The 11,704-nt window shown below is 62.6% G+C and overlaps 1 protein-coding gene across 1 annotated transcript; it reads left to right on the forward strand.

The window, feature by feature from the left end:
* On the forward strand, positions 1-5,687 carry RHEBL1 (RHEB like 1). Its single transcript, XM_074979563.1, has 8 exons — positions 1-333; positions 1,558-1,629; positions 2,810-2,877; positions 3,410-3,492; positions 4,011-4,067; positions 4,310-4,357; positions 4,533-4,617; positions 4,918-5,687. The coding sequence occupies exons 1-8, from the start codon at positions 282-284 to the stop codon at positions 5,005-5,007; spliced, it is 555 nt and encodes a 184-aa protein (XP_074835664.1). The 5' UTR covers positions 1-281; the 3' UTR covers positions 5,008-5,687.
* The last annotated feature ends 6,017 nt before the right edge of the window (positions 5,688-11,704 follow it).

Genomic DNA, 11,704 nt, shown 5'->3' on the forward strand with positions numbered 1-11,704 from the left:
GCCCCCTCCACGTGCTCTGTGCGTGTGTGTACAACCACGTGGTCCTGTTTCCGTCCCTCCGGTTTAATGAATGGAGCCAGGACGCCCAGGGCGCCTGCGCCGCCAGCGCTCTCCGCCCCTCCGCCGGGGACGCCGGCCAATAGCCGCGGCGGCTTCGCAGTGTTGTGGTCACGTGGGAGGCCGGGTGTTGTGGCTGCGGAGCCCGGGCGGGCTCCTTATCGCTCAGGTTTTCGGGCCCGCCCGCTCCGGGCTGAGCGGCGTGGGCGCTGTCCGCACGGGCCATGCCGCTGGTGCGCTACCGGAAGGTGGTGATCCTGGGCTACCGCTCCGTGGGTGAGTGCGGCGGGGGCGGGGGCCTGCAGCCGGCCCGACGGGCGGAGGGCTGCACGAGGGGCTCTGCACGGGGTGAGGGGGGTCTCGGCCGGGGGTGGTGCACGGGTCCCTCGCAGGGAGGGGGCGCGAGGGTCTCTGCGCGCAGCTGGCAGGTCCGCAGGGGCACCGGGGGGAGCCGAGGGGCGGGGGCGGGAAGGGGCTGCGGCTCCTTCGCGAGGAGGGGCCGAGCCCGCCTGCGCGGCGGGTTTCCGGCTTCCTGGCCCCGCTCTCGCAAGCTCTGAGCTGCTGAGCCGCCGGTCTGGGGGCGGGGGTCCTTCCCACCTGCCCCGCGGCGCGCCCCAGGGCTGCGGGAGCAGTTACGGCCAGCTCCTGGCGTGTGCTCCCTGCCCCGCGCCTCCGAGCTGATCCTCGCTCCGGACGGGCTGGGGGTCATGTGGGGTCAAGGTGCCATTCAGCCCCTGGCCCGGGAGGGGAGGAGGAAATACCCGGGGTCAGAGGTCAGGCTGGGGAAGTGACTCGTTTCCTTAGATCTTGTTTCTAACGTTCAGCTTTGTGTGTGCCTGGAGGTCCAGCCTGGGGCTGCCTTGGCGGGTGGGAGGGTCGCTAGAGGCAGAAGTGCTCCCCCACCAAACAGCACTGTGGGGGGATCTGGACCCCTGCGTCTGAATTCCTCTGATGAGGCTGAAGACGAAGTGAGTCTGTGCTCATGAAAGCTCAAGCTCAAAACTTTTCTGTTAGTCTATAAGGTGCCGCAGGACCCTTTGTTGCTGTTACAGGTCCAGACTAACACGGCTACTTCTCCGATATCTGATGAGGCTGTTACTCACTCCCCCCACCCTCCCGGCCAGCTGCCCCCCAGCGCAGGGTCTGGGATGCAGCCAGCCGGAAGGCTGCCCTTGGCACTGGTGGAAGCCCCCCCCCGGGAGCCTTTACACCTGGGTGGCCTCACCCTGCTGGTCGAAAGGCCAGGGGCCTGGTGGGGGGTCCAAGCAGCCTTTAAGGGTGTGTCCGCACTATGCTTAGAGCCCCTGGCTGGCCCACGCCAGCTGCCCGGCGAAGGGGCTCATATAGTTATGCACAGACGTTCAGCCTCAGGCTCAAGGACCCTCACGCACACTGCCATTGAATAGCCGCCTAGCTCGAGTCAGCTGGCTGGGCTGGCTGCAGGTGTCGGCCTATGGTGTGTGCTATGAGACAGGCAAGGTTTCAATCTCTTTCCTCCAGGTAAAACCTCCCTGGCGCATCAGTTCATGGACGGGGAATTCCTGGAGTGCTATGACCCTACGGTGGAAAGCAGTAAGTCAGGGCCCATTGCATACCAAGTAACTGCAGAGGGGGTGTCTCCCAGGGATTGCAGTTTTTTTCGTTATTTACCCCAGGGCCCCCCCAAAACTCATCTGCGTGGAAGTGCTGTAGAGGTCCCCCATTGTTTAGAGATGGGGGAGGGAGGCACGGAGGAGGAGGAGAGGGGACTGGATTTGGCGAAGTGATGTGGCAGAGTTGGGACCAAGCCCAGTCCAGCACCTGCCTGCTCGCCTGGGCTGCAGGGTGCACAGGTTGCTGTTCTCTGAACTCGCCGTCACGCTGATGAACACAGCTTAAAGCCGAGATGCTGCCGTTGGGGAGGGGATGCGGGAGCAGCTGGCTTCCGGGCCTGGAGTCCAGAGCCTTCTGCAGGGGCCTGGGGCGAGCACAGGGTTACTCCTCCATCGCCAGCTCCAGGGACCTAAAGGGATTAGGTAGCTGATGTGGCCGAGGGCGAACGGATGCCGCATGAGCTGTGCTTGGGGCCGTTAAGCTGACGGGCCATGTGCTGCATGGGGGTTGGTGGGGGAGTAGTTCTCTTGGCTTGTGCTGGGCACCTCTCCCTCCTCCCTGCCTAGGGCTGCTCCGCGTCCCTTCCTGTTTCCACGAGACCTCAGTCCTGCAGGTAGCGGGGTGGTTGGGGGCCATGGCTCCGGCTGGCAGCCCTGGGGCAGCTAGGCCCGGGTCGGTAATCACCAGACAGCTGCTGGCTCCCATTGCCACACGCCAGAGCTTCCTCTGCTTCGGCGCCCCATGGGGCCTCTGTGGCCTGTCCTGCAGCTGGGGCTGCCTGACCTCCATGGAGGGGGCTACACTCCCCCCTTGGGACTGACCCACCGGGACTCCTAGCCTACGTGTTCCTAGGCCCAGCTCTGGTTCTGGGTGCAGCTGGCTGGGCAGGACACGTCCAGCCCGCAGGAGGCTGTCGCCCATGTGGGCTGGTCTCTGCCTGGGGGACAGATACAGCCAAGCTCACACTTAGCACCCGGAGCCTGGGGCAAGGGGCGCCCCTCAGGGATTGATCCTCCGTGTTTTGGGTCCAGAGGGCCAGGCCCATTGGCTATGGGGAGTTGTGGGCTCATAAATCCTGTGTGATCCAGCCAGCAGCGAGCCCTGGGGCTGGGAGGGGAGGGCCATGCCCTGAAACTGACTCAGCTGTTGATTCCCCCAGCTTACAACAAAATGCTGATGGTGGGGAAGGATGAATTTCACCTCCAGCTAGTGGACACAGCAGGGCAGGTAAGGCCGGGCGGGGAGGAGGGTATGTGATGCGGCCATGTCTGGTGCAGAACCCATCACCTCACAGGGTGGCCGTTTAGATCAGGGAGTGGGAAATCGTGTCCCAGGACCAGGGAGATGGAGGGAGGGGGAGTTTGGTTAGGCCCTTCTCCCCCGATGTGCACAGAGGAGGCATTTCCACGGCGTTGCCGTCCAACAGCAGCAGTGGTGTCTCTTGGCGTCACGCTGGGCACTAAAGTACCCCCTGCGGCAACTGGAAGTGGTGATGGGAGGGGTCGCATAAGGATCCCTGTTCAGTTCACTCCCCCTGTGGCACCCAGTACTGGTCCCTGTGGGAGGACAGGACACTGGGCTGCATGCACCTCTGGGCTGACCCACTGTGGCCACTCTGATGTTCACTGTCTGGGCTTAGTGCCACTTGCTGGGGGTTTCCCATCCACGTTCTGGCTGGGCTCCTGTGTCTTGGGGAGGTGTGTGGTGAAGGGGAGCAGACACGGGCTTGCCTGTGTCTCACCACCGCTGCTCTCGCCAGGACGAGTACACCATCCTGCCCCACTCCTTCAGCATCGGGATCCACGGCTATGTCCTGGTCTATTCCGTCACCTCGCTCCGCAGGTGAGAGCCACCCCTCCCGGGCAGGACGGTCATTTGACCCTGGGGCGGGGAGGGGATGGTTGCACAGCTCTGGAGCCCTGCGTCCTAGGCACCATAACTCCAGAGCTGGGGGCGGGGGCAGCTCCCAAGGGTGCTGTTCTCTAATGGCCCTGGCAAACTGCCCCTGGAGTAGAGGGGCTGGGGGGGCCTGGCAGCCTCTCGTGTAGTCCCTGGTAGTACAATGGCTGCCCCCAGGCTGGGCTGTGAACGTGACTCCAGACCTGGGTCTCAAGTACTGGCTCCAGCTCAGCCAACCCCGGGCTGGGATCCGGTGGTTCTCTGCAGGGTGCCGGACCCCCCCACCCCACAGAGGGGAGCAGGGATTGGCTGAGTCCCGAGGGGCCAGCTCCGCGGTCGCATCTTGGACAAGCACCCAGCCCTGGCTGGTCCCAGGGCTGTCACCAGTGTTGCTGGGCTGAGTCCAGTGCTGGCAGCTCCGTGGCAGCCCCTTGGAGCCCACTTCCCTCCTCTCTCTGCAGCTTCCAGGTGGTTAAGACCCTTCACAACCGGCTGTATGAAAGCAGAGGGAAAACCCGGTAGGTTGCTGTCCTAACAGGGAGGTGTGTGGGCGTGGGGAGAGGCTGTTGGACTCCAAGCAGGGCAAGTGCCCCCAGCTGCGGATGCTAACTGGACCCTTGGCTGAGCAGGCTGTGGCCTTGGGGGTGCTCCTGGGCAGGGCTGGGCCACTGGCACTCTGGTCCCTGGAGCTGGGGAGGTGCAGGCTGGAGGCTGCTGGATCCCAGCTCATTCAGCTCTCCTGCAACGTCCCCTCTCGCAGGATGCCTGTGGTGCTGGTTGGGAACAAGGCCGATCTCTCCATGGAGAGGTAAGACGTGGCTGTGCTGTGCTGATGGCCATGTGGCCTGTGACCCGGTTACCCCCACACCTCATCGCCCCACCCCACCCGCTCGTGCTGTTGCCGTGTGCTTGGGGCATAGGAGCTCTGGCCGAACGGGGCTCTTGTGTGGCCTGCTCTCACTCAGCCCCTGTCCTGTCTCTAGCCGGGAGGTGAAGACAGATGAGGGCAAGAAGCTGGCTGATTCCTGGGGGGCCGTCTTCCTGGAGTCCTCAGCGAAAGAGAACCAGGTCTAGTGTATTTCACCTCTTGGGCCAGATGCTTTTGGAGGGTTTGAATTTCCCCTGGAGCCTGCAGCCCATCTTTGCAGCATCTCCTGGTACCTGCAGGGTCTGTGAGGTGCGGGTGGGATGGAAACCTGCCTATCCTGAGCTGAGGGGTTGGGAGGAGGTCCCTGTGCTGTGGAGGGGTGTGCTCCTCAGCAGTGTGGGGGCTGGCAGAGGCTGGGGAGCAGGGCCCAAGGGGGCTGCCCAACTACCCCACAAAGCCCCTTCCCTGCTCTCACCCTTCCCCTGCCCCATTCTCTACAGACGACCCAGGGGATCTTCACCAAGATCATTGAGGAAATCGACCGGGTGGACAGCTCCTATGGGACCGAGCGCAGCTGCCTCCTGATGTGAGCCTCCAGCCGTCGCTGGGGGTGGGGGCCGGGAGCGTGACTGCTCCTCTCCTCTGCCTGGAGGTGTCCTCACAGCCGGGGCCCCAGGAATCCAGGGCTAGACATCACTGGAGCTGCCCGGCCTGGCGTCCTTACGGGTAACCCATGAAGACGCAGTACCTCACTGCCTGGCCCCGTGCTCCCGGCACTGGCACACCCCCTGCTTGCAAGCGACCCATGGGTACAGAAGGGGCTCTACTGGACGAATGTATTTATGGTTTCGGGGGTGGGGGGACTTAGGATATTTATGGCCGATGTCTGAGCCTGCACGCACATGTTTACGGGAGTCTGCCCCAGCCTGGCCTCAGTTCCCTGGGCTGGGCGTCCGGGGCAGAACGAGACTTTTTTTTCCTAATGCTGCTAGAACCGGACTCACTTTTCCAGTTGTTCTCCCAAGACCTGGTCTGGTCTCAGTCGGGCCATGGCTAGCACAGCTGATCCCTAGTCTGACCCGGGTTCGGCCCCACCCCGCCTTGCCGTCAGTTGCCTTAGTTCTCCTTAAAACCAAGAAACTGTTGTGAAGGGCAGACGGGAAAGGGGCTTTGAATGTGGACTGTAGTGATGTCTGTCTTTTCACCAAGCCCTGTTGAAAGTGCGGCACTTGTGGGTGGGAGCTGGGGGTGGTGGGACTGGACCAATTAAAGTGTGTTTTGTATGCAAAAGGAATCCTGGACTCTCCGTGCTTGGGCTCGGAGCGAGAACCGAGGGAAATTGTGTGACGTGACAGCTGTCCACCGAGGCTGGGCGGCACTCTGACGCCATGGTGCTGGGTGCAGTACGTAACACTTCAGTTTATCAAGGGGGTGGGGAACACAGAGGAGTAGTAGTTGGAATGTTTCATCTGCTAATTCAGCTAAGCAATTGAAGGTGTTGTCAGTAGGTTTCAGAGTTAACACCTCCAGCCCTGGGTTACCACTGCATGCACGTAGCCGGGCAGCCGGTCGTAAGGCGCTTTGGAAGAAATGAGCCAGTCCCTAGAGTGGCGGTGTCCGAAACACTTCCTCTTCCCTGTGCGTGGCCACCGGGATGCTGAGATGTGGCGAAATGGAGCCCGCTCCCTGCACTTGACCCACGAGCTGGCAGGGCAAGCGCATGGTGGCAGTGGTGGCTCAGTGTGGCTAGCACTGCTCCAGCCACAGCACCCGGCCCATCTCCAGCCCTGGGCCAGCGGCCCCACGGTGGCAGTGGTGACGCTGGAGAGCGGCCAGCAGTTGGGGCGAGGGCACTGTGGCGACCCTACCGTTTCTGTTGGTGCTGCCGCCCTGCAGGGATGGGTCAGGATTGCTTCGGGGGCTGGGGGGAAGCTGAATTACTCCGAGTTAGAGATCTGCTTGGAAACGTGCTTCCTGGGCAGAAGCTTGGTGTCCTGGGGCCCCTGCTCTGCCTGAAGAGCGGGCACAGTTCTCCCCACTTCAGGCGTCTTGCTGTGACAAGCCACAAGGGAGGGGAGCAGGCAGAGCCTCTGCTGGGGTGGACTTGTCACTGTCACTTGTCCTGCTCGCCTGGACAGCCCTCAGATCTGCCCCCAGCCCCTGCACTGACAGAGGTGAGCACAGCCCTTCAGTGCGACCTTCCTGGTCTGGAGTGGACAAGCAGCTTGGGCAAGGTTCAGCCAAAGGGACTTGCCCAGAACCCAAACGCACAACCTCAGTGGGCCCTGTGCCCCCACTGCATCTGTCGTGCTCAGCACAAAGCTGTGTGTCCAAGAAGCACTGGGGGGCTGTTTTCCCCAGAGTAGAAGGAGGGAGCACGGACTCCTCACTCCCCCTGCTGGTAACAGTCACAGGAGGATTATTAATCATAGAATCAGGACTGGATGGGACTTCAGGAGGTCGTCTGGTCCAGCCCCCTGCTTCAAGCACAAAAGCAATTTTAGTAAGTACTAGAAGACTTACCTGGTGCTGCTCAGGTCCTTTGGGGCAGGGGGCTGGAGATGGGTGGGGCTCGGGATAGGAGGTGGGAAGTGTGAGGGGTGCAGGGGACAGATGGAGGGGGTAGGAGCTGCAGGCGGCTTCTCCCCTGGGGCAGCAGGGGCTGCACTGGCTAGCTGGCCAGCAGCTGCCCCCTGTGGTCATTCGTGGGTGTAACTGTCCCTGCTCGCTGACCCCTCCCTGTCTGTTCGATAACTGATCCCATTTGGTGCACAGCCAGCCCTGCCCGTGCCCTGCGTTCTGAGGGGAAGCTGCGTACTGGCGCAGGTGATCCTAGCTCTTACCAGTTAGCAGCTCGTGGACGGACAGACAGACGTGGGCACATAGTAGGTAAAAGGGAGGGGGAAGGAGTCTGCAGGGAGCCAGCAGAACAGGGGATGCTGCTAATCACAGTACACCACAGCGTGCCAGCTGGGCTCACTAAGGAACCGGTTCCATGTAGCACCTCCGGCTTGGAGTGCTCCCGGCATGGGCTCGGGCTCAGCCCCTGCCCTCTTCGCTCTCCGGTGGCTCCAGGGGCCCCAGTAGGGGGCAGCAGGCATGTCCTAGGGCCTGGCAGCTGCCCTGCTCTTTGGGCTCCCACCTTGAGATCAATTTTGCTTGCGGGGGTGGAATCCTTCGAGTTCTGTTCAAGTCTCCTCGCTTGCAGGGGCAGCCCCACCTCCAAGCGGGGTCCCAACACCTGTGGCCACCAGCCGCAGCCCCTCCTCCCAGGCACACAGGGCAAGTGAGTCATTTCCAGGTCCTTGTTGTTCTGCGATGGGCCATCCAGGCCCTGAAGTACCGTTAATGGCCCCACTTAGCAGGTGGACAGTCCCAGCTCGGGTTGGTACTCAGCGCCGGGCAGGGTATGTGCATGTCCCCATGCAATGGGATTCAGGCGATTAGCTGAGCCCCCACCTGTCTAATGTAATCCAGACTGGTTATGTTCATATGATCCCCGGCCTGGCCCTTTTGGCCCGGCAGCCGCGAAGGCTGGGGGCTGTCGAAACGTTACGAAGGGGCCTAGAGCTGTGACTCCCCAGACAGCGAACCAGGGACATGCTTCACTGTTTCCAATGGGATGGAGGAGACCGAGTGCCAGCTGCTCATTTTCCTGCCCCACACGGCACCCCCGGCTGTAGGTGCCTCCACGGGGGCCGGTACGCCCCAGCGGGTGTGGGTTACACCAGCGCTTAGCTCAGGGCCTGTGAACCTGCCCAGGGAAGCTCTGCCCTCTGGTGGCTGAACTGCCGCTGGTCCGTTTCTTACCTGGCTTGGAAGGGGGGGGGCTCCTGCTGCTGTTTGGTGCTGCACGGAGGGGAGGGGTGGCCCAGCCCAGCCCAGCCCCCAGGCGGGAAACGCTCCCCCAGGGTCCCTCCAGAGCAGCACTGAGGCATGAACCCAGAAGACAGGATGAGGGTTTCTGGAGCCCAGCTGCCCTCACTCCCCCAGCCCACAAAGCCGCTTGCCTGTGGGGTGAGGAGTCCAGGGGAGGTGTGGGGCACGGCAGAGGCTCACTGGCGGGTTGTAGGCAGCGTTCCCTGTCAGCTGAGCGCTTGGGCGGCAGCTCCGTGGAAATTGACTGCCGCCCAGCTGAGTAGCAGCATGTGGGTCTGTGGGGGGCGCACGTCTGCACAGGCCTTGGTGCACAGAACACACTTTATTCTGCACATGAATGGAAAACATTGGAGGGAACCCTGGCCCCTCCCCCTCCCCCAGTGCCAGCCAGTCACAAGGCAGCTTAGTGCTGCACCCCCAAAGCTCTGCTCCCCCAGCTCTCGCTGCTGCGGTAGTAAACTCCTGCTGGGTTCAGCCCAGCTCAGGAGAGCAGACCTCTTCCAGGGTGGCCTGAGTCTCTCCTGGGCAGCCCCTCACGCACTCAGCTGATGAGGACATGGGGGGGTGCTGTCATCACCCTGGTTTTGGAGATACAGAAAGGCTACGTCTACACGTGCAGCCAACATCGAAATAGGCTATTTCGATGAATAACGTCTACATGTCCTCCAGGGCCGGCAACGTCGATGTTCAACTTCGACGTTGCTCAGCCCAACATCGAAATAGGCGCAGCGAGGGAACGTCTACACGCCAAAGTAGCACACATCGAAATAGGGATGCCAGGCACAGCTGCAGACAGGGTCACAGGGCGGACTCAACAGCAAGCCGCTCCCTTAAAGGGCCCCTCCCAGACACAGTTGCACTAAACAACACAAGATACACAGAGCTGACAACTGGTTGCAGACCCTGTGCCTGCAGCATGGATCCCCAGCTGCAGCAGCAGCAGCAGCAGCCAGAATCCCTGGGCTAAGGGCTGCTGCCCACGGTGACCATAGAGCCCCGCAGGGGCTGGAGAGAGAGCATCTCTCAACCCCCCAGCTGATGGCCGCCATGGAGGACCCGGCAATTTCGACGTTGCGGGACGCGGATCGTCTACACAGTCCCTACTTCGACGTTGAACGTCGAAGTAGGACGCTATTCCTATCTCCTCATGAGGTTAGCGACTTCGACGTCTCGCCGCCTAACGTCGAAGTTAACTTCGAAATAGCGCCCGACGCGTGTAGACACGACGGGCGCTATTTCGAAGTTGGTGCCGCTACTTCGAAGTAGCGTGCACGTGTAGACGCAGCTAAACTGAGGCACAGAGAAGGGGTTCATGCAGGACGATGCAGAAAGCATGTGAGAAAGGAATGGAACCCAGGAGTCCGGATGGGCCCGCCTGATGTTCTAGCTCCCCACCCAGTAGGAAATGGAAGGCCAGGGGCCTGCCTCCCCTGCCGGCAGCTGGCCTCTGCTCCCGCAGTGAAGCTGGGAATAGAACCCAGGCGTCCTGTCTCCCTCTGGCAACTGGGTCAGCAAAGTGAGGAGCCACATAAGAACTGGACCTTCCAGCAGAAGTCTGCCATCCCAAGGGGGCTGGGGAGAGCCCCGGAGCCTGGGCGGAGAGGTGATCACAGGAGAGCCTGCCTGCAGTGGCATTAGAGCTGTGGGGGGGTATGTGCATTGGCTGTTCAGTGCAGCAGTGGCCAGCCACAGGCAGAGGAACCGGGGGGGGTGACTTGTCCTGAGCAGGACCAGGCTGCCAGTCTGCTGGGATCCACTCCTGAGCCTGGAAATCCCCATGCAGTGGGATCGGCAGATGGCGGCCGTGCTAATCCAGCTCTGCAGAGCCTGGCAAGGAGAAGGGAGCCGGCTGTAGGTGCTAATCTGGGCCTGGGCCGTGGCTCCCTGTTCAGCTCCAGCCCCTGGCTCTCTGCTAGCCCCAGTGCTCTGCTTTCCCTTGGGCATGGCTGAGATTGTGTCCCTCTGCCGCTGTGTCCACTGGGACTTCTGCTCCAGGGAGAGCAATTTGCACTGTGTATTCTTGCCATTTACTCCCAGGCTGGTTGACTTGGCCCTTGTGGTTCAGTCTGTCTGTCTGTCCAGCCAAGGCTGGAACTGGCCCAGTTTGTGGCTGTCCCATGGATCAGCCCAACGTCCCCCCCATCTCTGCTTTGGGTGATGAGATTTCTAGCCCCGTGCCTCCCCTGGGAAATGTCACGCAGCTGTAACTGGGCAGCAAGGGCTGCCTGGGACCTCAGCTGTGAACTGCCCTGTTCATCCCAGTCCTGGCTCACACCAATGCCAAAAATGACCCTTTCTCTATCCCAGCTCTTACCCAGCCCGCTGCCCCCGAAACCTCTGGCACCAAGGAGCAGGGCTGGCTGCAAAATCTCCTCTGGGTCACAGCTCGGCCGTGTGGGGAGGGGCTTTGGAGCACGCTGAACACATTTGGTTTTCCCTCCAGCCAAGCCCAACAGGCCCGTGGGCACCTGAGTGCCCTCAGTGCAATGCACGAGGAGCCAGCGCTTGCACAATCGTACTTTGAACATCTGTGCGACCTGCTTGGGCCCTTACTTGGCATTTTAACCAGGCGAGGCTGTTTAGCGGGTGGGGCTTTGCAACGTTTCCAGGTTTCACTCTCCATCCTATCCCATCTGGCTATCCCATGCACGCCTATCTAATCTCTCCTGGCTCCCCTCCCCGGTCCCTGCCCTTTCTCCTCCCGCCGCACTTCCGTTGGATACCGTAGAATACGCCGCCTCCTGCTTTAGAGTGCTGCTGTCGCACAGTTGCGCGTTCCACCCCAGAGGTGGCTGCATGTCAGCGGAGGGCCGAGCAGTTCCTATGTACGTCACAGGACGGGGGTTAGGCGGCGCTGTTGGACCCCCTGGAGCTCGCTGGGGCCCGAGCCATGTGTCAGGGCAGAGCACCCCGGGGCTTAGCCCGGCCCGGCTGCTGGGGGGCGCTCCCCACCCCGCCGCCGACCCAGCTCTGCCCCCCCATGCGGGGGGTGCAACGGGCACACGACGGGCGCTCCCCCTCCCCCCCGTGACCGTGCTGTGCCCGCTGCGGGGTGGGGGTGTTTCCCACTCCCGGCGGCGCCGCTCTGCCCGCTGCGGGGCCCCGTGCGCCTGCCCCCTCCCTGCAGTTCCCTGCCGGGCGCGCGCACGCGCAGGCCCGACCCCCCCGCGGGAGGAGGGAGCGGCGCGCTCCGTTCATCCCACGTGCTCGCCGCCAGCCGGCCCGGGCAGGGCAGGGTTAACGCGCGCGGAGGGATCCCGGCGAGCGTGCGCTGCGGTTCCGTCCCGTCACATCCCTCCCTGCCCCGCTCCCGCAAGGCTGCGCGAGCGTGTCCCTCCGCCCGGGCCCCACACCAAAGAGCGCCTCTCCCCCGCCCTCCCCCCCCAGCTGCGGAGAACGGGGCCGCCG

The sequence above is a fragment of the Carettochelys insculpta genome, chromosome 29 (assembly GCF_033958435.1).
Source record: "Carettochelys insculpta isolate YL-2023 chromosome 29, ASM3395843v1, whole genome shotgun sequence".
NCBI classification, from domain to species: Eukaryota; Metazoa; Chordata; order Testudines; family Carettochelyidae; genus Carettochelys; species Carettochelys insculpta.

Excerpts from the sequence above, each read along its gene's own strand:
- RHEBL1 (XM_074979563.1), top strand. The coding sequence starts at position 282 with ATGCCGCTGGTGCGCTACCGGAAGGTGGTGATCCTGGGCTACCGCTCC. Across the intron at positions 334-1,557 it reads CCTGGGCTACCGCTCCGTGG|GTAAAACCTCCCTGGCGCAT; the intron begins GTGAGTGCGGCG and ends TCTTTCCTCCAG. Across the intron at positions 3,493-4,010 it reads TCCGTCACCTCGCTCCGCAG|CTTCCAGGTGGTTAAGACCC; the intron begins GTGAGAGCCACC and ends CTCTCTCTGCAG.